Below are 23,443 nucleotides of genomic sequence, written 5' to 3'. Positions count from 1 at the left end.
AAGCACATGGGGCACTACCTGGCACGACGGGGCCACCACACGTGAAGCGACACGTGTCGCGGCCAACCGGTTGCCTCCGTTATGACATGGCTCGTGTGACCGCCATGTCATCCTCCTGGAGTCTTGGTCTCTAAAAACCATACATACATCCACATACAAGGCGCTCTTGCGCAAAGAGATCGCCCCATTTTGCCAATGCATGCTTAGATCTTGGAGCTCCTCAGGGTTTGTGTGATCGATCGGGCGCCTGGAGGAGCATTGGCGCCGCTCGCTGGGGATCGATCATGGCAGCGGCCAAGCAAAGGGGAGCGTCGCCGTTTAGGTATTCGGTGAATGGAAATCTCTTCCAACAGCAGCAGCACCAGGGATCGTTCGGGCAATCGATGAATTCCCCGAGAATGCTGCCGCCGCCGTCGTCCGGACGGAGGAGCAGCGGTGGCGGCTCGGCGGGATTCAGGGCTTTGTCTCAGATGAGCAGCAATGGTGGGAGAGTCTCTTCGCATTTCCTGGCATCGTCTTGCTCGTCGCCGCGCTTCTCCCAGGATGCCGGGACAATGCATTCCGATGAGAGTGTGGATTACGGCAAGGAGAATATCTCTGTGACTGTTCGATTTCGCCCCATGAGGTATTTTGACGCTCTTGTTCTTGTTCTTTTCGTGAGATCTTTGGGTGATCTTTGGGTTTTCAGTGAAAGGGAAATTCATCGCGGGGACGATGCTGCGTGGTACGTGGACGGCGACATTGTCCGGAGCGAGTTCAATCCTTCTGTTGCTTATACATTTGGTTGGAAAGATTCTTCACAACGCTTAATCTCGAAGACTGACTTCTCTCTGTGATTTCCAGACAAAGTCTTCGGGGCCAGCGCGACCACGAGAAATGTTTACGACACCGTAGCACGAAACGTGGTGCGCGGCGCGATGGAAGGGATCAATGGTAAGCCTCACCATCGCAAGTGTTTGAGAATTAAAGGCAATTCATTGTAGGAACTGTTTTCGCTTACGGTGTGACCAGTAGCGGGAAAACACACACAATGCACGTAAGTTATTACATTTTCTTTCTCTTGAAGCTTTTGCAAATGTTAATCCAGGGCGACCAAAATTATCCAGGAGTGATTCCACAAGCTATCAAAGATGTTTTTAGTATCATCCAAGAGGTGAACAGTGAAATGTCTTCATCCGTATATTGCTTACCCTGGCATTTGCCGCAGACCCCAGACCGGGAGTTTCTCTTGCGTGTATCTTACCTTGAAATATACAACGAAGTAAGCTACCTCTGTTCCCTTGTTTATGACTTAACATGTTACAAAATATACCGTCCAGGTCATAAACGATTTGCTCGATCCGGCAGGGCAAAATCTTCGCATTCGGGAGGATGCTCAGGTAGAACTTTAATATGCAAGTACTTACATCTAAGGGTTTCATTTTCAAACATGACAGGGGACTTATGTTGAAGGGGTTAAAGAGGAGGTTGTGCTGTCTCCATCTCATGCTCTTTCACTCATTGCAGCTGGAGAAGGTACATCAATGTAAAAGTTCGCTCCGTTTTCAATTTCTTCACAGAGCATCGGCACGTTGGATCAAACAACTTCAACCTGTTCAGCAGTCGAAGTCATACCATCTTTACCTTGGTAATAATTTGTGAATACTAAACAGTACTGACACTTTGATTTGCAGACAATTGAAAGCAGTTTACGTGCTCAGGGGCCGGACGATGAAGTCACGTTGTCCCAGCTGGTAAGCCATCAAATAATTCTGGTAACTAATTAACACTGTCAACTGGACTTCGTAGAATCTTATCGATCTTGCAGGATCTGAGAGCTCTAAAACTGAAACCACTGGCTTGCGTCGAAAAGAAGGCTCTTACATAAACAAGAGTCTTCTTACCTTGGGAACGGTAAACGACGTGTCCCTTTTTCTCTTTAATTTTCACGATAAGTCATCTTGCAGGTAATCGCGAAATTAAGTGAAGGAAAAGCATCACATATACCATATCGTGATTCCAAACTGACAAGGCTTTTGCAATCTTCGTTAAGTGGCAATGGTCGCATAACAGTACGTACAGCTGCAACAATATGTTTCTTGATATTAACGGAAGTTCATGTTTGACAGCTTATTTGTACAATTACACCTGCTTCCAGCAATATGGAAGAGACACACAACACTCTTAAATTTGCCCAGAGAGCTAAGAGAATCGAGATTTATGCCGCTCCAAACAGGGTATGCAGCATATTATCTCACTCACAGACAGTCACCAGTGTATCAATGTTTGCGTCAGATTATGGATGAAAGATCGCTGATAAAGAAATATCAAAAGGAGATCACTAAATTAAAGCAAGAATTGCTGCTTATTAAGAGAGGCATGACAGAACGACCATATGCTACGACAAACCAAGAAGATCTATTAACGCTTAGACAACAGGTCAGTACAAGCTTGCTGGATTGAAAGAATTTTGACACTTTTCATCGTTTTTTGGATTTAAGCTCGAGGCCGGGCAGCTGAGGATGCAGTCTAGATTGGAAGAAGAGGAACAAGCTAAAGCAGCTTTAATGGGACGAATTCATAAGCTCACAAAGCTTATACTAGTCTCCACGAAGAATAATTTGTCAGGTTCGTTTCCCGACGTTGCTCATAATAGAAGGCATTCCTTTGCGGAGTCGGAAGAGGTAAGGTTTTCTTTTTATGTACAATCGTATTAACAAGCTCATTGTCTAGAGATACGATGAACAGTCGGATCTAGATACTTCTTCATTTCCACCGGATCGGTGTACTGATTCCAGCAGTATTGACTTAGGAAACGGGCAGGAGCACGTAAGTCACTGTTGATGCAAATCTTTTGACTATAACATCTGCTTGCAGGACATAGCAGATCAAATCGATCTTACACGAGAGCAAGTCAAGATGCTTGCTGGAGAAATTGCATTACGCTCTAGTTCGCTAAAGCGACTAACCGAACAAGCAGCAAACCATCCAGACGATGTTGAAATACAGGTATGGGCCCGTTCATCTGAAAGAGTCTTAAGTGCTTCAATAAGTTTCAGGTACAAATTGGCAAGCTTAGGGACGACATTGAAGATAAGAAAAGTCAAATGCAACTTTTAGAGCAAAGAATAACAGAGCTTGGAGAAAGATCCTCCTACCCAGAAATGTCCCAGGTGACTCGTTGTTCTACCGTCAATTTTGGATTTAAGTTTTTTGTATCTAGGCGATTGAAAAACTCACGAGTCAGCTAAATGAGAAGGCCTTCGAGCTTGAGGTTGGATTTGAAGTATTTGGCAACACAAAGTAAACTATTTTCGTGTGCTTTTTCAGATCAGAACAGCAGACAACCGTGTTCTTGAGGAACAGTTGCAATCAAAGGTAACATTTTGGTTTTTGGTTCTTCAACTAGCTATTAAAGCTTTTATCAGGTGGCTGAAATTAAGGATTTGCAAGAAAAAAATGGTCGCCTTCAACAACAACTTCAAGAAGCTCTGGAGAAGGCTAGCCATCAAAAAATAGTTCTTGGACCCCAAACGACGAACTGCTTGATTGAGGCAAACGACGCCGGGAGCTGGCTACATCCCGAAGAGCGACTATGTGCTGAAAAAGCCATCAAAACGGTCGTTTCACATCAAGAGAATTATCCTAAAAAGAAAGAAACAGAAGATGTGATTCTGAAGGTTTGGTTGCCGGTTTCGACGTTGTCTACTGACTGATTCATTTGTTTGTCTTTGAAGGCTGAAATCGAGGTACTGAGCCAGGAAAGGAGTCGTTTGTCAGAAGAAAACAACTGCTTACAAATGAAGAATGTCAAACTGGAAGAGGAAGCTTGTTATGCCAAGGACCTGGCAGCTGCAGCTGCTACTGAAATTAAAGACTTAACCGAACAAATCAAGAAGTTGGTGTTTCAAAATACGAGACTTTCAAATGAAGCTTTGAGTATCACATGTCAAGGTAAAACTGGTAGAATTTCTGTTTCTAGTGTTGATCGGAGGCTAATGATACCATATGCAGTCCAAGCTCTCAAGGAGGAAGTGCGATCTAAGAGAGAGAAGCAAGCATATCTAGAGCAAACAGTTTCAGAGAAGCAAGCCCTTGAGAAGGAATTAAAGAGAAAGCTTGACGAATCAAAGCAGCGGGAAGCCGACTTGGAAAACGATTTGGCGAGCATGTGGGTTCTGTTAGCAAAAATGAAAACGAACGACCCTCCGACCAGTGGACCTGTTCAAGATGTGGTCGAGATCACAGAATGTAGGCCAGAACGTAACGTCTCAACCGCCGTTGCTCCTATATCACCACAAAGTGTAGAATCGGCAGCGAACATACAGAAAATCAAGGAACAACATCAAGAGCTGGAGAGGCTTAGAACAAGCGGCTCAGAGGACAAAGAAACTGATGACTTGAAGGCGCTCGTTGCTCAGCTCAAGGTTAGTCAGCTCAGATTGGAAGGCTCACTTCTGATTGTTTGGCTGTGAATTCTACTAGGGAGAGTCCGTAGAGGAGCTGAACGCCAGTGAACTGGAGGACCTACAGGCCATCCATATCGAAGCTCTAACCAAGCTAAGCAACGCCAAGGTACAAGCGGATACTTCTTTCCAAAACGGTCGTGAGAACTACAGCTCGTCGTTGTTTGTCTCCAGGCCAGGATCCAAGAGCGAAGGAAACTCGAGCGACTCCAACGGCCAACCGCCGATGCCCCCACTCTCAACTTGCAGCTCTACGACGAAGACAAGCACGCGCACGTTTGCAAAGTTTGCTTCGAAGCCGCCACGGCCGCTGTTCTTCTACCCTGTCGCCATTTTTGCTGTAAGTTCTCCAATGGTTTCCGCGCTCGCCTTTCATTCTAACTTCTCTCTTGCAGTGTGTCAACCGTGCGCAGTCGCGTGCACGGAATGCCCGCTTTGCAGGAGCGGCATTAGCGACCGAATCGTCACATTTGCATCGTAAGGTTCGTTTCCAGTTTAAAGTACATAGACGTTTCGCTGCTACATAACTCCCGAAATTCGAGCTCCTCCAACCATCGATCGAGCGAGCTCGAAGATTTTTACCTGGAAGCTGTTAAGTAATGTTCGCTACTTCCAGAAAAAAAAAACGAAAAAAATGAGAATCCAACGCCGCGAAGATTTCCTTCGACTGATTTTGCTCAGCGCCGGTCAATGATACAAGATGACGCCGGTCAAAAGATACTTTGCTTAACAGTAGTACTAAAATAAGCTTAATCGAAGAGGCCAAAGTGCGATTAACGGAAAAATGGACCGTTGTTCGTACGACCACACCTCCGTATTGCGGTTCCGTTTGGCAAACGGTTAGTTATCTCTAGCTAACAGTGGCGGTCGATTCGCACCTGGGGGGTCTTTGTGGTTAGCCCAGGGGACTCTGACTGAAAAGCGCTAACAGGCTTGTTAGTTATAGCCGGCAGTCTCTGGAAGGCACAACAGTTCGCAAACGAAGAGGAAAAAAATTGGACTTTCTCCCCTTTGTGGAGAAAAAGGGGGAGAAAATATTTCGCGATGATCCAATCGATCGTTTTCTCCTTCGATTCTATCCGCGCAGCGGATGCTTCGTGCCGCGTCTTCGTGGAGTAAGAAGAGGAGACGACGGCAACGAAGGAGGAGAGATTTTTAGAATCTTCTTCTACTTCTTCTTCTTCTTCTCCCTTCTTCTGGTCGATCGCCGCCGATTCCCAGCATTTTCCATGGATTGATCGGGTGATTGATGAGCGGCGAGCGATCGGCATGGAGTCTGTGGCGAATCATGGCCCCAAAGTGGTGATCTCCAATCCGGGGGATTGGGAGGCGCTCTACAGGCCTCTGCCGTTCCTCTTCTTTGGATTGCTGCTCATCTGGACGACCCTGGTGGGAATCTGGACGCTCAATACATGGAGGAAGCGGCAATGGCAGGTAACGATTTCTCTTTGCATGCATTGTCAATGCAGAGAATAGTTTAGGGTTCTTCATTCATCATGGAAATATTTCTTCCTCCTCACTCCCGGGATTGTGATCGCAGACGAGCAATCTCCAATGGATCCTCACTGCCGTGCCTGTGCTCAAAGCTCTGGTCCTGGCGCTCTCGTTCGCGTTCTGGTGAGTCTCTCTAGCTCGCGATTTCTAGCTCGGTGATTGATTTTGGGCGTGCTTTGATTGATTGCCAGGTATTCGTGCCTCCACCTGGGGACGTGCTCCTTCTGGGTCGCGTTTGGCGTCTTTGTGACGCGCATTTTTTTCGAGACGGCGTGCTTCATCTCGTTCCTCCTCATCTCGCACGGCTACTGCATCATGCACGAGCAGCTCTCCATCTCGGAGAGGAGAAGCATTGCTGGGCTCGGCTCGCTGCTCTACCTCACGCTCACCGGATACAAGGCGGCTGTGCCACAGTTCGCGGTAAGCCCACTTTCTCCACTTCATTGGGACCTTTTGCTTGTTCTTCGTTTTGCTAGAGAATTGGTCCGTCTTGTATCCTGTGTCCTTTTCGATAGTGGATGAGTGGGCAGTGCTTTTGTGGAACTTTCTCTTGGATAGCCGTGCTTTTGTGGAAGTTCTTCTTGCATAGCTGACAATGATGTTTTTCGTTCTTGAGCTAAGTGTGAATTGAGAATGACTGGAGTTTTTCCTTTCAAGTCGCTTCTGTGAGCTCGTTCATACACTTGACACTTCTTTGTTTTCTTTTTCTTTTGCTTTGCAGATATTAGTGGTGCTGATCTACTTGGTGCTCCTTTACGTCATATTTCTCCATGTGTCGAGGAATCTGGCATTGCTAAGGGAGCAGCTCCAACTTATTCAGAACGAAGGCGTTCATACGATGCACACGGCTCTGTACACCAAGTACACTATGTTCAAGTACGAGGTGCACATCATCTGTAGCGTGTTTTTCTTTTGTTTCCTTTTTTTCTTTGATGGTTGTTTCTCCTACTTTATGATTGTGTGTTCATAGTTTCTGTGTTTTTCTTACAGGAAGTTCCAAGCTGCGATGCTGACAATGGTCGTTGCGGAAGTGTTGGTGAGTTCTTGCTTTGTTTGCATCCAAGTATCCGACTGAAAGTTTGAAGTCCACTAGATGCATGCCAAGGCGGATGGGGTTGCGAATGAATACTGGATGAGACTTCTTGTTCGGGAGTGGACGGAAATTGGTATCTTTTCTTATATCGGGTAAGTGCTATTCCAAGCTCTGGACTTCCTAGGCGCTCACTCCCGGGCATGCAGGTGGACTTTTAGAGCTAGAGAAACAACACCCTTTTTTACTGTGATTCCCACGTTGCACTCGGGGAGAGAGTCTATGCTACCTCCTATTTACAGCATCGTAAGTATTCAGAGAGCCTGGCTCGATTTTTCCATGCTGTTTTTTAACTTGTTACTACTACTTTCCAGGAGATGAACGAAAAGGACTTCAACACGCTGAGTTTCAAAGAGTGGCACATTGGAGTGGTACCGTTTCTTCACCACTGCTACCGTTTTATCACAATGCTTGACCCTTTGCTTGTTTCTTTCAGCCAATGTCTTTGGCTAAATGCGGTGGCAACCAGAAGCCGATGCTCGTGATTGTCCAAAATCCGAGCGTCTCGGAGGCTCTTGAGAACCCAAATCCAGGAGCAGCCACGGCAGCCACAGCAGCGGCGGCATTGACGAGCCCCCGAAGCTCCTCGATGGATTTTTGTAGCTGTGCTACTGGCGCCCCTTCCTCCGGCCACGACCAGGAAGAAGAACTATTGTCACAAGAGTCGCAAGAGTCGATCTCTACCGAGAAGCACGCATTGGTAGCGGCAGCATCGACAGTAGCACTGGCAGCCGTGGATGGCAATAGCCACCACCACCACCACCATTTCCTACATAAGTTTCACGGTGGAGTCCATCACCACCACCACCACCACCACCATCACGAAACTGAGGTTTCCTCGTCGATGATGATCTGTGATCACAGGACATACAGCAGGGGGATGAGAAACGCGGGCAGCAGCGCCGGTTTTACCAATCTCAGGTTCACTTAAATTTTAAACATGCAGAATATCCCATTATCAAATGAATATTCTTTTGAAAATGGTGGAATATTATAGATTATTCCAATTTTGTTTGACGTGACGCACTGCTCTGGGCCGGAGCACGTCCTCGACCAGCTCCTCCATCGTCGCCCTCTCATCTGTACTCCTTCATGTAGATCGTAATCTATTCGTAATCCATGAGACTTCCCCATACTCTTCTCACACTGAATATATAAGGGTTAACAGATGAAAGCCTTTGCATCTGTGTTCATGTAGATCGTAATCCATGAGACTTCCCGCACTTAACTTCTCATCCAGGAAAAAGTTTGCAGATAAAATGATTGGTCAAAGGACGTGATTCCGTTTGTACTCCTCGAGGCTGGGACATTCCATTCTGCCTCACGTAAAAACGCATGGCAAAGTCTTTCCCACTGATAAAAGCGATTAGAAAAGTTGTGTTCTAGGTACTTCCTTGAGCTCGTAAGCTAGCCGTCATAACTCTGCCTTGTACCTCGGAAGCACACTGAACTGTCGTCTTAAACAATCCTCGGAAAATATTGCTAGCGTTTTCGTTCAGCTCAAGGCGGACGGATCCCATCTGTGTGATTGAACACAAGACACATATTAATACTCAAAAGTCTTCTAAAGATGTGTTACTAATACATTTTCCCGGCAATGCAAAAGTTTCTCAAATTGTCGAGAGAATGGTGCATGCCCATAAAGTCCTCAATGACAGTTGTACAAACATTCATCTGTGCCCAGACAATGAGAGCCATCGAGAGTTCCTGCTGGAACATCGTTGCGGCAGCAGTAAAAAGGCAGATCACGTCTTTCTGTCGGGCATAACCCAGACGTCCAAAGCCGCACTCTTCGTTCCACCTGCGGCTCAAGAGCTGCATATAATTAAGCCGGGGGAAAAACATCGAACACAGATACCTCATAACGTGCTGCAAATCCTTCTGATATATCTTCTGGCAAGCATTGAAGTCGGACTTTGCGAAGGCCAGTATCGAAGCTCGTTCACTGGAAATTTTCGATTAGGAACTTACTGATTTACAGGAAGTTATCGCATATGTACCTCATGCTTATGGAATCCATACTTGTCGTAAATCTAGTCATACCCTCGATGTGCTGGATCTGATGCATTATACTATACCATGGAATCATCGTCTGTAAAGAAAACGTTTGCTGTTGAAGGCAAACCTCTTCGTTCGCAACTAGCATTTTTCTGCTCTCACTAGGAAAGAAAACATGTGATGGCAGAGACAGATCCTTCAAACCGTGTGCCTCGCTTAATTTTCGCTGATGTAGCACGTCTACCACACGAAATCCGTCACTGTGATATAAAAATCTTCACTTCACTCTACCTGGGGAAACTTAGTAGCCATGACGACGAAGAATCCGGAACAAAAGAGCAGCGTCTTCAAAGCTTTCTAGATGTTTTTGACGTCCGGTACCTGCGGCATTTCCTTTCCAACATCTATTGACAACTTTTCTAGTGACAAGTAGTTTACCTGAAAGCTTGAATCAACGTCTGCTCTATCCCTTTCCTAAAGAATCTTTCAATTCCCAGATGCTCAAGCCAGTCTACAAGTCGCAGCAGCTGACTTAAGTGGCAGAAGTTTCAAGTCTTGTTTGGCTTGATCAATGGGCCCTCAACAGCACCTTTTAGAAAACGAAGGCACTCGTTGTCTCCAGTGTGCATATGGGCGCATGCCGTCAGCGTAACAGAGAATAAAGATCCACCCTGAGAAGATGTTGCCAATTCGGACGGTCATGAAACGCTTCAAATATATGGACGAAAGAAGTCAGATACTGCTCCAACTCAGCATTTGATACCCTGATTATCAGGACAAAAGCTACAGTTAGTGTTGTTAATTCATGACCCTGTTCACAAATACGTTGACTAAAAGATTCATCATAATTTGCCCTCCCATAGAAGATGTTCCATGTCCTTTGTAAGTTATTGTGGACTAACGGCCGTTGAGACTTTATAAAGCTTAGACCTGCAGGAAGAACTCTGTATCTCACAGGTGCCAGAGAGCTTACCTCTTTGGATGCTACGCTCCCCTCGGTTCCATGTTTTCAGAGCAGTGACACACGACAGTGTGCTGCAAATCCGCTAAGCATCTTCTTCTCCTTGATCCCAGGACCCATCCTCGCACTGGTTGCGAACAATCCATTCCAAGCTCCGAAGAAACTGGGGCCCAAGTTCTGTGAGCATGTGGTATTCGTGCGATCCATCCCATGTCGTAAGCTGAGAAGCTGGAAGCATCGTCCACGCCTGCAAACAGCTTCTTGATCGTGCTGATGCTACTCTGCAATCAAAGAAGAAACTCTACCAGAACAGAAGAAGTAAAACCTTTGCACCTCTTGCTTGATTGAATGCTGAGAGTTAACTCGAGTTCTCAGCACAAGACCTGAAACAAAAACAAGTTTGAGATGACAAAAGCCGTCTTCAAAGCTTTCTAGATGTTTTTGACTTTCACTACCTGCGGCATTTCCTCTCCAACATCTGTGGATAAGTCATTGAACTTTCCGAGTGACAAAGAAGTTTACCTGAAAGCTTTAACCACCATTTGCTTGATCTCTTTCTCGAAGAACCTTTCCATTCCCAGATGCTCAAGCCAGTCTACAAGTTGCAGCAGCTGACTTAAGTGGCGATTTGGAAAGTTTCAGTTCTCGTTTGCCTTGGTCAATAGGCCCTCAAGAACACTGTTTAGGAAACGAAGGCAATTTCTGTCTCTGGTGTGCATGTACGCGCATGCCATCAGCGTGACAGAGAATAAAGATCTGCGGCTACTTTGATATTTGAGAAGTTGCTGCCACTTTGGACGGTCATGAAACGCTTCAAGTACATGAACGAAAGACGTCGGATACTGCTCCAACTCGTCATTTGATACGCTGGTTATTAGGACAAAGCTGTAAATAAGAACCTCAAGAGCTTTGAAGTTATACCTCAGAAGAAATTCCTGACTATTTACAAATATGTTCAACGAAAGATCTCTATAATTCAGCTCTAAGTCCATTGTGGACTAGTGATCTTGATCCATTCCAAGCTCACTAGGGCCCAAGTTCTAAGTTATGGTATAAGTGTTAAAATCTTAAATCAATTGGTTAAAGAGTTATAAGGTTTTTCCTTTATTTTATTATCCTGACCTATTGCCTAATAATCATCCCCTTGTTAGGGAATGATAATCCACGATTATACTCATGCCTCATGGACTTTCTATTAAAGTCTACCAAACTTTAGTCTAGATCCACCATGTTAAATATTCCTTCAAAATATTTTTGCCCCACTCATCAGCCACAAGAATTGAACTTAGCTCCAATACTAATGTTAGGATCCCGATCAATTAATTACAAGGCCCTTTCTTTATCCTATTATCTTGATATAATGCCTAACAATGAAGTATTCATGTGATCCATCCCATGTTGTAAGCTGAAAAGCTGTAAGCATTGTCCACGCCTGCAAACAGCTTTGATCGTGTTGATGCTACTTATACACCATTGCATGATATTGCCAAATAACACCAAAAATGAATTTGACGATGAGGCTTTTCAACATAGCATGATTATTCAGATATCTATGGTAATCATGTTCAAAAGATTACAGAACTTGTCATGTGCCACCTATTTGCCACTATCTGTCAATGCCGTCTCAACTCAATATAACCTTAATATTTATACATTTCAAACATATGAATGTTGATTCAAACATTTATATATATAAAGCAATAACGAGAAGAGGTCTTCAGTCGTCCAATCGCAAGCTTGGGGAGGCTTGGTATCTATGGTTGGGGAAACATCATGTTGATATTTGGATGGCCAATCAAGAATGGGCATGCTTCCTAGCCAGGTCACTCAGAAAGAAAGTGGTGTATTTCAAGCTGATGGCATAATGTGCATAATCTCATGTTGGAGACAAGCAGCATGTTGGTTTCTTGTTATGCATGCTGGTTGATAGTGCTCATCAAGATCCTATTGCCTGCTTGAAGATCACGCTAATTGTGGATGTTCACCAGGATCCAAGTCACAAGTGACTTGACCTGGAAGCCAAGTGCCTCATGTGCCTCAACAGCACAAGCACATTTGTACTCCAATTAGGCCACCCTCTCATTGAGCGTTGCATTCTCGGCCCGTACTAGTGCCAGCTGCCTCTGTAGCTTCTGGATGTGTGTGCCTACCCCTCCACAAAAGCACCTTGGAAGGAGCTTGGTTTAATTATACTTATCACTAATACAAATCTTGTCTAAATTGGAAAGGTCCGAAAGTATAAAGACGAAAGAAAGTTGCTAGAGCACATTATTTTATTTCGCAAGAACATCTCATATATAAGACATGAATCCCAGAAATAAGAGATAGACCATATTTAAGAATGCATTAAACAACATGTGTTGTAGCTTATAAGCTTTAATTAGAAGAGAAATGGTGTTGGATCCAAAAGCCCTAACCCTAAATTCTCAACGTACCCTTGGATTCAGCCAAGAATCAGGATTGCATAAATCCCTTATTCTTCTTGCCCATGGTCTCTTCACTCAAACAACGCAGAAAATAATTTGATGGGTCACAACCATACCACAGTTTGATTCTTGGAAAAAAGGACCTACCTCCAGATTGTAATGATATGATGACACGCCATGATCTGCCCAGGTGGAGAGAAATTTTCTGTTCATAACACAATTCCTCTTGGTGTAGTTTGGCTGCCAAGAGAAGAGAATTTTAAACCTAAATTCAGACTGGATTCAGCTTGGGCATCTTACCATGATATTGGGCCCGGGGGGGGGGGGGGGCGATGATCAATCAACTTAATAGGCAATGGCTCAGCAATCAGACTGTAAGGAGCAAATCAAATTCTATGTGATAATTTTTAAGTGGGAGTATATGTTCTTTAAAATATATATATTGCCCTATTCTACATATTAGAGCAAGATGAGCTCCTGGTCGCACCTCTCTCATCACATCCAAAAGGAAGATGGAGAGCCACTGCAAACCTGGAGAATTACAAATTGGGAGCAACAGGGCAACATGCACTTTCTTACACTTTTAACTATAAGCTCAAGTGCAAATGAGAATGGGTATATATTTGTTGCTAGTCATTTATACAAACAAGAATGGGGTGGAACACTACTTGGTTGATCATTTATATAGAGGGGAGGGGAATATTTTGGGACTTAGACACCTTGCTCTTCTAGTACTGCAACATATCATGCAAAAATAAGCTTTTGAATTTAATTTTTTCGTAAAGTCGTATTATTCAAACCTAAAATGTTTTAACTCCAACCATTTAAAAAAAGTTATAGCCATTTTCTCTCTATATTTTAACACTTAAAACCTTAAGACATTTTTTTAATTACTTACACTTATAGTATTTGTTTTCTTCTCTTTTCCTTCTCTACTGCTTTGAGTGTCTACTTCATTTTCCCTATAGTCCTAAACTCAGAAAAGATATGCAAGAAGTAGTAGAAATAGTGTCAAGAACTTACACTCTTAGGAGGATGACCAGCATTGAGGAGGAGACCAGAAAAACCATGGGTGTGTCATGTCCTTCACTGCAGAAAAAGGTTTTGGAATTCGAGGTGGTGGTGAAATATCAAGAGTGTCTAAATGGCAACACCTTGGAGCTGGAGGAATCACAAAGAACTTCATGCTGGAAGTCGAAATGTGTTGAGCTTGGTGTGGGATGTGCAGGTGGTAGTGTCTCTTGAATGGGAATCAACTGCTACTTCGTCTATAAAGGCATACCTCTGACTCCTTGAAAAGCATCACACAATCTGAAAACTCCAAAATCTCATTGCTACAGTGCAATCCAAAGGATTGACAACTGCAAAAACTGGCAAATTCACCTGTTTTGCAATTATCTCGTACTTCTGAAAGAACTTGAGCCTGCTAAAAGTCCACTACCTAAACCACGTCTTCTTCATTGCCATCCTCAGCAATCATCCTCAACAATCTTCAAACTGATATCTGCTGTGCGGGCAATTGCCAATTGAAGGGAAACTTGTGTCTTATAACCACCCAGCTGCTCTGATTCCTGTGGCATGGCTACCAAAGGCTCCTCACAACCTGTAGCTGCCACTGTTTTCTCGTCCTCGCCCTCAAGACTGGAAATCTCGTCGCTGAAAACGTTACCAGATTTGCCTGGGCCTGGAAAAATGACATCCTCGAGCATTTGTGCTCAAATAGGGGTTGAGCATGCTCCACAACCTATGGGCCTCCTACTAGCAACTCCTCATCGCCTTGAAGGCTGAAAACTTCTTTGCTGTAAAAGGTGGTAGATTTACCTGGGGTTTGTGTCCTCCACCAAAGCCTGGGCATGCTCCACGACCTGTGAACCTGCTGCTGGTGAGTCCAGGTTCACACACTCAAGGGCTTTCAATGATTCTTCTTGGTCATCATTTTGATCGCAACCTGCTCCATTTCACGAAGGTAGTAGGGCACTCGTTGCAGACCCTGGCTCCCCCTCAGGAGTGTTACTTGATCCCGCTCCTGCCAGGGGAGAGAGGTCTTCCGGCAGAGGTGTGCATATCTCAGTACACTCCTCTGCCAGGCAAGAAATCCTGAATGTACAGGTTCATTGCCTAAAAGTTGTCTTGGCTAGGGAAACATAGAGTGATCACTTTTGTATAGCATTCCTCAATTTGACTGCTGGTGATTTATCTCGATGAATTGCCAAACAGCACCAGTGATGAGGCTTTTCATGAAACATAGTATGTCTTCAGATATCTTCTGCAAAGTGAAAAAAGTAGATATCTACCTGTATTACTTCAAGTGAAAACTCGTACATACGTATGAGATAGCTGGTATAGACCACATCTCAGTGATTACACTGTTGTTGGCCCTATCTCCATCGCCCTTCTCTGCCTCATTCTCGGCCGCCGTTCGCCAAAATCTCCTTCAATCTCACTGAATGGCACGCCATTCTTGGTGCCTAAGCGAGCGCTGGATAAGCTGGAAAGGTTGGGAAAAGCAGCCATAGCATTTGCCCAAATCGGGATTTTTATCTCGTCGATAATGTGAAGATTCTTTTGAAACTGGGCCGGAATATTATATAGATTATTCCAGTTTCGCGTGAAGAACTTGCTTGATGTGGTCTCGTAGTTCAGCGTCCGTGCTGTATCCATCGCCCTTACGGTAGACAAAGTTGAGAATTCTCATCATGTTCTCAAACACGCGCTTGCATCTCTTAGGCACTGCTCTGGGCCGGAGCACGTCCTCGACCAGCTCCTCTATCGTTGCATTTAGAATCTTTCTTATCTCCACCACCGCGTCCTCCACGCTCGTTCCCGGGTGCTCCTTCATGTAGATCGTGATCCATGAGAACTCCCCCGCGCTGCTCTCACGCTGGAATGGTGAAAGATCTTGCTCGGGTAAACATCCAAAACTGAGAAAGATAAAGCTTACGTCAAAGCCTTGGATGTCGTTGAGCAATCTCCCAATTGTGAAGACCCTCCGGCACATGTTGATACAGTCCGGATGGTCGAGAACCACCGACTCAATTTTCTCGTCCAGAAAAAGGAGTGTAGATAAGACGATCGGTTCCAGCGCAAACGACGTGATTCCGTTTTCTACGTACTCTTCAAGGCTGGGACAGTGATTCGTGAGCCTCCATTCTGCCTCTCGAAAAAACGCATCGCAAAGTCTTTCCCACTGATAAAACCAATTAGAAAGCTCTCTTGTACATAGAGGTTCCAAGAGGTTCTTACTTGAGCTCGGAAGCTCGCCGTCATATCTCTGCCTTGTACCGCGGAAGCACACTGGGCTGTCCATGTAACCGTCTTAAACAATCCTCGAAAAAGAATGCTAGCGTCGTCGTTCAGCTCCGAGGCAGACGGATCCCATCTGTGAGATAAACACAAGACACAAAAACAATGCATAAATTACTGAAGTCTACTAGTACCTTCTGATGGCAGTGCAAAAGTTTCTCAAATTGTCGAGAGAATCGTGCGTGTCCATGAAGTCGTCAATGACTGTTGTAAGAACACTCATCTGTGCCCAGACAATGCGAGCCATAGAGAGTTCCGGCTGGAACATGGTTGCAGCAGCAGTAAAAACGCAGAACACGTCTTTCTGCCGGGCATAACCCAGACGTCCAAAGCCGCACTCTTCGTTCCACCTGCGGTTCAAGGGCTGTGCAATAAGCAAGAGGCAAAACACCGAACACGGCTACCTCATAACATGCTGCAAATCCTTCTGGTAGATCTTCTGGCAAGCATTGAAGTCGGACTTTGCGAAGGCCAGTATCGAAGATCGTTCACTGACAAATCTCGAAGAAGAACTAATAAAGATTTACTGCAAGCTATTGCATACCTTGTGCTTATGAAATCCATACTTGCCGTAAATTTAGTCATGTATTCAATGTGTTGGATCCGATGCATTATATTATACCATGGAAACGTCGTCTGTAGAGGAAACATTAGCAAAAGATCGGACTGTTAAGTGAAGGCAAACTTCTTCATTCGCGACATCAATGATTGGAGTCGAGTCCAGCATTTTTCTGCTTTCAGTAGGAAAGAGAAAATGTGATGCCAAAGACAGCTCCTTTACATCGAGTGTCTCGCAAAATGTTCGCTGATGTACCACGTCTATAACATGAATAGCCTTGGATAGCCTGTCACTAGGATAAAAAATGTTGTACCTGGGGAGACTTCATAGCCATGACGACGAAGAATCCGGAACAAAAGAGCAGAGTCTTTAAAGCTTTCTAGATGTTTTTGACTTCCGCTACCTGCGGCATTTCCTCTCCAACATCTGTGACAAGTTACTAAACCTTCCGAGTAGTAAGAAGTTTACCTGAAAGCTTGAATCAACGTTTGCTCGATTTCTTTCTCAAAGAACCTTTCGATTCCCAGATGCTCAAGCCACTCTGCAAGCCGCAAAAGCTGACTTAAGCCGCGAAAGTGTCGGTTCTTGTTTGGCTTGGTCAATGGGCCTTCAAGGACCCCGTTTAGAAAACGAAGGCACTTTTTGTCTCCGGTGTGCATGTACGCGCATGCCGTCAGCGTGACAGAGAACAAAGATCCGCCGCTACTTTGATATCTGAGAAGATGTTGCCAATTCGCACGTTCATGAAACGCTTCAAGTATATGGACGAAAGAAGTCGGATACTGATCCAACGCGTCATTTGATACGCTGATTATCAGGACAAAAGCTACAGTTACTGTTTAAGAACCTCAAGGGCTTTGGAGTTACCTCTGAAGGAATTCCTGACCCTGTTCACAAATACGTTGAACAAAAGATTCGTCATAATTCAGCTCCAAATCCAGTGATTTGCCCTCTTGTAATAGTCTATGCAAGATGGCTTCCATGTCTCTTGTAAGTTTATCGTGGACCAATGGCCGCTGGGATTTCAAAAAGCTTAGACCTGCACGAATACGCTGTTTATAGATGCTAGAGAGGAAAGAGCTTACCTCTTTGGATGCTACACTCCCTTCGGTTCCATGTTTTCAGAGCAATGACACACGACAGTGTGCTGCAAACCCGCTGAGCATCTTCTTCTCCTTGATCCCAGGACCCATCATCGCACTGGTTGTGAACGATCCATTCCAAGCTCTGAGGAAACTGGGGTCCAAGTTCTGGGTTATGAGCATGAGGTATTCGTGCGATCCATCCCATGTCGTAAGCTGAGAAGCCGCAAGCATCGTCCACGCCGGCAAACAGCTTCTTGATAGTGCTGATGCTACTCTGCAATCAAAGAAGAAACTCTTGCAGATGAGAAAAACCAGAGCTTGGCACCTCTTTGGTTGACGGATGGGACTGAACGCTGAGAGTGCCAGGAACTTTTACTCCAGCTCTCAGCACAAGACCTGAAACAAAAACAAGTTAAATGAAGGCGATAAAAGCCTCTACAAGAGCGCTACCTGCTGAGAACTGGGTGAAAGAACCCATATTGAGAGGCTTGAAGAATTTACTGGAGGGAATGTTGTTTGGAGCGAAAAGGCCGCTAGAAATTTGTGTAGCAAAACTCATCTTTGCCGATATCCAATTAGCACTCTTCAAGTTATATGCCACTTTGTTCCTTGGAGAGAGGGTATTATACATAGACTAGAAATTGCCTAGCAGGAGCTGGCCGGTTGGCAAGGTCACTATTGCTAGAAAATATACTCAATCAGATCCCCAGGCTCTCGTACAAAAAGCTAGTGTATGACAGCAATTGGAACTGATTTGTTAAAAATTGACCTGGGTCAAAAAAGCTAAAAAACATAGTCACTCGATAACAATGCCTCGTTTTTTATGGCAGTCAAGGTGCAAAGGAAGAACACAAAGGTAGCACTAATCAACTTGGAGTGGGAGAAGTGTTAGTGGATGTGATAGAAAAGAAAAATGCTTACATGTAATATTTCTCTGTACAGTGTTTATTGTGAAAATAACGTCACCAAGGCCAGCTTCTACCTTGTGTTTTATGCTTTGATAAGGCTAGATGGAGATGTGGTTCTAGATAGAGCCACATATAACTGACCATGTGTAAAAGCTGAATGTGGCAAGTATAGTCTGACATAGTCAAATGTTTATCCTGGTAAGGCAATAACCTAAAGGGATGGGAAATTGTCTTCTTAACATTCTGAATGGCAGCATCAGAGGATGACAATGTATTTGAGGGATAAGCTCTTGACCCTTTGAATTGTCCAGTGATTATCTCACTGTCTAAAATTACAGTGGATGCTCTTTTAAGCAAGAGGCATGTACCATTGCAAAGCAAAAGGATGAATCTAGCACCTTCCTTAAGAATTAATTTGTGTGGAGCGAGTCCAGAGGGTGTAATAGAATTTAAAAATTCTGGAAAATCTTATAGATTTTCTATTTCTATGTCAACATAGTCAATATGTCTGAAAGTGTATGTATAACCTTTTAATAAAGAGATGATAAAATTGCTGAATCATCATTGAGTGGGGTAAGAATAACTTTGCGCTTGAAATGTCATTAGGATTTTGAAAGATAAAATCTATAAGAGAAGCTTTAACTAAAGATAATTTAATTGAATCAACAGGAAGTGGTGGGTGTGAAAAATAATTATTTCCATCTCCACCTTGTAATAACCACTCACCCCATGAAGAGTCATATGATGTAAGTTTCATATTCTTTTTAATTGATGGTTTTGTGAATAATGGCCACAATCTGCATTTTGATAGAATGAGAAACTATTAGTGCTCAAGGGACAATAGGTAAAATTTGTCAAAAGTCACCACTTGTAATAACAATAATTCCACCAAAAGTATTGTTTTATTTGATTTCTTTTAAACAACATTCAACATTAGTAAAAACATGTATATCAACAATACTTATTTCATCCAAAATAATTAAGTTAGTTTCTTTAAGTTTTCTTCCAACTCCACTATTAAGTGTTATAGATGATGTTGATACTTCATTAATTGGAATAAGAAGTTTAAAAGCAGCATGTGAGGCTTGGCCATTATGCAATAAAATACTTTCAATACCTATTTAAATCCAATGGTATACCCTTTAATATTTCTTTATGGTGACCATGCATGGCACTTTCAATGATAAGTTCACAACACTATATCACTTTACTTCAATATTATGCATATTTTCTCTCTAAAATAGATTCTTGACACATTGGTTATGATCAAATTTATATGCTAGCAAGCTCACTTAACAATACATTATTGATGCGTTTGTTAAAGTTGAAGGGAATAAATTAGAATATTGTCAACACATAAAAAACAACTTAGAGTCAAATTTTGTAGGCTTGATGGATTATATTGCTAATCTGGCTTTTGATCAAAATGCACATCCTGGAAAATTAGTTATATTTTCCTCCAGTTTTAATGCCATGTAACAAAATTATCAAGATGCCATGACAATAGTTATTCATTATTCAAAATTAGGATATTTTTTTTACTTTCATATACAATCCTAAATGTCTAAATATACTGATACCTTGGGATGAATAATAAATTATTTTGAATACTTGATATGTTTCAGCCCCTAAATCTATTTGGTAGTTGTTTAAATTCAAATTGCATGGTTGTTTGTAAGCTATGATATGTCTACTTGTTCACCTACTAAATTTTAAAATGTACTCATATATTATTCTGTGCTTCAATTCCCTTGCTCCTTGGTTGTATGTTTAGCTTTGTTTCTTTGTTCAATAGCCCAAGGCTCTGAAATTTAAATTCCACTCCATTGCCCTTGGCCAATATGTCCAAGGGTTGATTCCACTCTGTAGTTATCCCATGGTGGTAAATTACCATAAAGTAAAGTGTGAAAATTATATGCACTATAATGATTTTTGGCTTTGTTTTGAGTGTTGGTCTTGGTGTTGAGATGTTAAATATGCTAGGACTATTCTTATATCACTTAATACTCATGTTTTTTCACTCCTTAGGTTATACGCTTATGAGTTATTGAGTGCTTCAATTCCTATTTGGTTGTATATTTGGTTTTATTCTTTTGTTTAGTGGCTTAAGGCTTTGAAACTTAGATGCCCTTGGCCCACATGTCTAAGGGTTTGGTTATGCTCTGTCATTATTTTATGGTAAATCATATAGGGTAAAGTGTGAAAATTATATATATTATAGTGATTCTTGGCTATTAAACTCTATTAAACTGAATTGTCTAAAAGAACTTCAACTTCATGAGCAAATGAAGGCATATTAGACTTTGTTTTGCAAAGTTGCTAAATGTTTTGTTAATTACAATGTTGGATAGAAGTGTTAAAACTAATCATAAAAGGAAAATCACTACACACACACGTACACACATTTATGGTGGAACCTTTGATATCTTGGTCTAATGTGGATTTTGAAAGTACTTGCCATCCCTTGTAAACTCTTTAAGCTTTTATCTTTGCCATCTAGTGAGTTATGTTTTGAGTCAAGATGGTTTTCACTTCAAGAAATTATTGTTATCACATAGCATGCCTATTGCTCGGCTTAGTGCACTCAGCTGACTTGAGGTGTCACAAATGGCACTTGCAAGGAATATGCATTTAACTCTTGCTAGTTATTTCCTTTTAGGGCATTTATTTAGTGTGGCTGTCTTCATTTGGCAAATTTCCCCTTTCTCTTATTGTACCTAATCTTTTCTTTTTTCGTACCCTTATAAACTTTATAAAAAGTAATATAGCTTGCCTCCTACACATCCTTCAAAACATAGGGCAATAGAATATGCCTTATAGGCATTTGCAAACTTCTAATGAAAATCAAATTACATTTGAACATGTGCTCTGACACTTGAACAAATGGAAATGAAAATACTTTTATACTTGAAAATACTTCTAATGAAAATGGAAATGCTTCTACACTTGAATGTGATTTTATTTTTTTACCCATCCTACAATATTAACAAGCAGCCCTTTTACAATATAAACAAATACTTGCAAGCTATATACTTTATATCAATCAATCTGTTCCCACCTATGATAATGGCTTCTTTATATATATATATATATATATCTGTGTGTATGTGTGTCACAGGGGCATGCTTAACTCCAAGCCAGGTATGCTCAAAGTTTTTCTATTGTTTTGCACTTACTCTTCTGTGTTCCCTTGCAATATGAACCTATTTTAACCTCCAAAAAGGACGAGTGTGAAAAGCTGTTCTACAAGACCACGCAAATTGGTGCCACCCGTGGTAGCTTGACATCACTCTTTATTTCATCCTTTATGACATGATGACACACTGAAAAAGGGCTCAAAGCTTGGAATTAGTTCTTCACCCAAAGGATTGCTGCAATTTTCTGAATGATGCTGCTCGCTGTACAAAAAAAAGATACTCTCTTCATGAGAGAGTATACACATGACCAAACGACTTGGTAATTTCACATCAAAGAATTAGGTGCTTTTGATTTGCATATTCTCTTATCATCATCACTGCATGGTTTCTAAAACTCTCGCAGTGGCAGATGGCACAGCACTGGCTAGATAGGCAAGAAGAGGAAAGGTATGTGCCTGAATTGACAAATAATTTATTTGCCAAGCTTCGAAAACCTCACACAAATCCTGAACAAGAATCCATTTCCAGATAGCATTGGAAGATTTTAGAAGACTGATGTAAAAAAAATTGTATGAGGAGACAAACACAACCTTTGATGGCGAAAGATATGATGACTTCACACAAAACGAATTTCATTTCAGGCTATTCATTTTCCTGATTCTGATGTCCATTTATTCACTTACATTATCTTTTCTGTCACATCTGAATGTTTGAACTGGCAGGAGTTACCGAATATGGCAAAAATTTGAAAATAAAGACAACCTTTTTTATTCTTTTGCTTTCCCCGTTTCGATGAACATCACCACTATACACGCGGCTCAGGCAAGAAGCTATGTTGAAAATAAAGACACGTTTCTATGAAAGAAAAAAGCATCACCACTATACATGCAGCTCAGGCAAGAAGCTTTCATGTTGTATCTCCTGAGGACGTGATCAAACCACTACCCAGGATGGCAACTTGGGCAAAGTGATTGAAGTTCTTCAAAGTCACAGAGTAGTCTGTGAAGTATGGGTCGTGTGAGATCAGAGCCAACAGTAAAACTCTCCGTCAATGGTAAACTATACCTTGACGAGCTGACAGAGTCTCTGCATGGGAGGAGACAAGTTTTGCTTTGGACAAGCAGCAATGCCTCAAGTAAGCAAAAAGCATCACCACTATTGGCTCAGGCAAGAAGCTTTCCTCTTGCATCTCCTGAGGACCACTACCCAGGATTCTCATTGCCTACCATGAATCCTGCAAATTTAACTTTTGCAAAATTGTAAAACAGTCTCAAAAGTAAATCTCAAAAATAGAATAGAGCCCTTAGAACGACTTCCACAAAGCAAATCTTCTCTAAAATCATGTTATCATTAGTATAATGTTCAAATCAAATAAATTTGATTTGTCATGTAATTGTCCAGAAAAACAAGAAATAACACCTTGGAATGCCACTCAATAACATTCCTCTGCTGTTATGTTGAGGCTGTCAATAATTACTAGGACCTACTACGTTCTTGGTGGAACAAGATTGTCCCTGACTCCCTCCATAAATATTTGTGCCAAATGTAATTTTTAGCTTACCCTGTTGGTGATGAATCATCTCTTTAGCAGCCCTAAGGCATGAGAGGCAGTGGTTCAATAAAATTTTCATTCCAAAGATCCAGCAGCATAATTTAGCAACACATTTAGCACAACATGGAACTTCATAGTGACAAACTTCAATTCTGTTCATAAATTTTGTAGCAAGAGTGAACGCACAATTTTTTGTATTGAACAACATTCCCGATCAAGTGTCTGATTATCAAAGTTAATAAGAATTAATGACGAAATTTCGATGTTAGTGTTCTCGAAGTCCAAACATGAGCCATTTTTTAAAGTTGGCAACAATTTTAAATGCTTGACAGGTGTGGATGTCTACTCCAAAGAAAAAGTCACATCCTGCCGTGCTCACAAACTTGTGCTCGCAGATCGCTCTCCATATATATCAGCCTCTCACACTTATTCGGTGTAGATTGGACATTCAAGCACACCATGTCCACTGGGGCACAAGCTTGAAG

The 23,443-nt window shown here is 42.5% G+C and overlaps 3 protein-coding genes and 1 pseudogene across 3 annotated transcripts; 2 read left to right on the top strand and 2 right to left on the bottom strand.

The window, feature by feature from the left end:
• The first annotated feature begins 39 nt into the window (after nt 1–39).
• On the top strand, nt 40–5,230 carry LOC9659672 (kinesin-like protein KIN-7K, chloroplastic). The gene is made up of 26 exons (XM_024669419.1): nt 40–625; nt 689–783; nt 844–933; nt 984–1,036; nt 1,088–1,153; nt 1,208–1,261; nt 1,320–1,379; nt 1,437–1,515; nt 1,560–1,627; nt 1,674–1,733; nt 1,789–1,893; nt 1,947–2,051; nt 2,109–2,216; nt 2,275–2,418; nt 2,481–2,663; nt 2,713–2,808; nt 2,857–2,988; nt 3,039–3,152; nt 3,203–3,253; nt 3,310–3,357; nt 3,408–3,659; nt 3,717–3,933; nt 3,994–4,406; nt 4,465–4,554; nt 4,620–4,785; nt 4,841–5,230. Exons 1-26 carry the CDS (start codon nt 285–287, stop codon nt 4,924–4,926), a joined length of 3,276 nt encoding a protein of 1,091 aa, XP_024525187.1. The 5' UTR covers nt 40–284; the 3' UTR covers nt 4,927–5,230.
• Nucleotides 5,231–5,415: 185 nt separating this feature from the next.
• Nucleotides 5,416–8,162, top strand: LOC9658457. Its single transcript, XM_002965032.2, has 9 exons — nt 5,416–5,879; nt 5,986–6,062; nt 6,131–6,359; nt 6,661–6,815; nt 6,930–6,975; nt 7,033–7,124; nt 7,179–7,275; nt 7,344–7,400; nt 7,466–8,162. Exons 1-9 carry the CDS (start codon nt 5,715–5,717, stop codon nt 7,958–7,960), a joined length of 1,413 nt encoding a protein of 470 aa, XP_002965078.2. The 5' UTR covers nt 5,416–5,714; the 3' UTR covers nt 7,961–8,162.
• An 8-nt stretch (nt 8,163–8,170) lies between these two features.
• On the bottom strand, nt 8,171–10,452 carry LOC9658456 (annotated as a pseudogene).
• Nucleotides 10,453–14,996: 4,544 nt separating this feature from the next.
• Nucleotides 14,997–17,929, bottom strand: LOC9659671 (bifunctional isopimaradiene synthase, chloroplastic). The gene is made up of 13 exons (XM_024669744.1): nt 17,812–17,929; nt 17,687–17,757; nt 17,362–17,635; nt 17,144–17,315; nt 16,745–17,083; nt 16,590–16,702; nt 16,403–16,536; nt 16,262–16,353; nt 16,122–16,208; nt 15,852–16,067; nt 15,658–15,793; nt 15,356–15,601; nt 14,997–15,295 (listed from the first exon to the last, which is right to left on the bottom strand). Exons 1-13 carry the CDS (start codon nt 17,918–17,920, stop codon nt 15,008–15,010), a joined length of 2,277 nt encoding a protein of 758 aa, XP_024525512.1. The 5' UTR covers nt 17,921–17,929; the 3' UTR covers nt 14,997–15,007.
• Nucleotides 17,930–23,443: the final 5,514 nt, after the last annotated feature.

This window comes from Selaginella moellendorffii, unplaced genomic scaffold, assembly GCF_000143415.4.
Source record: "Selaginella moellendorffii unplaced genomic scaffold, v1.0 SELMOscaffold_5, whole genome shotgun sequence".
NCBI lineage: Eukaryota > Viridiplantae > Streptophyta > Lycopodiopsida > Selaginellales > Selaginellaceae > Selaginella > Selaginella moellendorffii.
The sequence above is the reverse complement of the archived record's forward strand: the minus strand, read 5'-3'. Positions and strand labels throughout refer to the sequence as shown.

Excerpts from the sequence above, each read along its gene's own strand:
- LOC9659672 (XM_024669419.1), top strand. The coding sequence starts at position 285 with ATGGCAGCGGCCAAGCAAAGGGGAGCGTCGCCGTTTAGGTATTCGGTG. Across the intron at positions 1,734-1,788 it reads AAGTCACGTTGTCCCAGCTG|AATCTTATCGATCTTGCAGG; the intron begins GTAAGCCATCAA and ends TGGACTTCGTAG. Across the intron at positions 2,052-2,108 it reads GTGGCAATGGTCGCATAACA|CTTATTTGTACAATTACACC; the intron begins GTACGTACAGCT and ends CATGTTTGACAG.
- LOC9658457 (XM_002965032.2), top strand. The coding sequence starts at position 5,715 with ATGGAGTCTGTGGCGAATCATGGCCCCAAAGTGGTGATCTCCAATCCG. Across the intron at positions 6,063-6,130 it reads GCGCTCTCGTTCGCGTTCTG|GTATTCGTGCCTCCACCTGG; the intron begins GTGAGTCTCTCT and ends ATTGATTGCCAG. Across the intron at positions 7,125-7,178 it reads GGTATCTTTTCTTATATCGG|GTGGACTTTTAGAGCTAGAG; the intron begins GTAAGTGCTATT and ends CCGGGCATGCAG.
- LOC9659671 (XM_024669744.1), bottom strand. The coding sequence starts at position 17,920 with ATGAGTTTTGCTACACAAATTTCTAGCGGCCTTTTCGCTCCAAACAAC. Across the intron at positions 17,636-17,686 it reads CCCATCCGTCAACCAAAGAG|AGTAGCATCAGCACTATCAA; the intron begins GTGCCAAGCTCT and ends CTTTGATTGCAG. Across the intron at positions 16,209-16,261 it reads ATGGATTTCATAAGCACAAG|TGAACGATCTTCGATACTGG; the intron begins GTATGCAATAGC and ends GAGATTTGTCAG.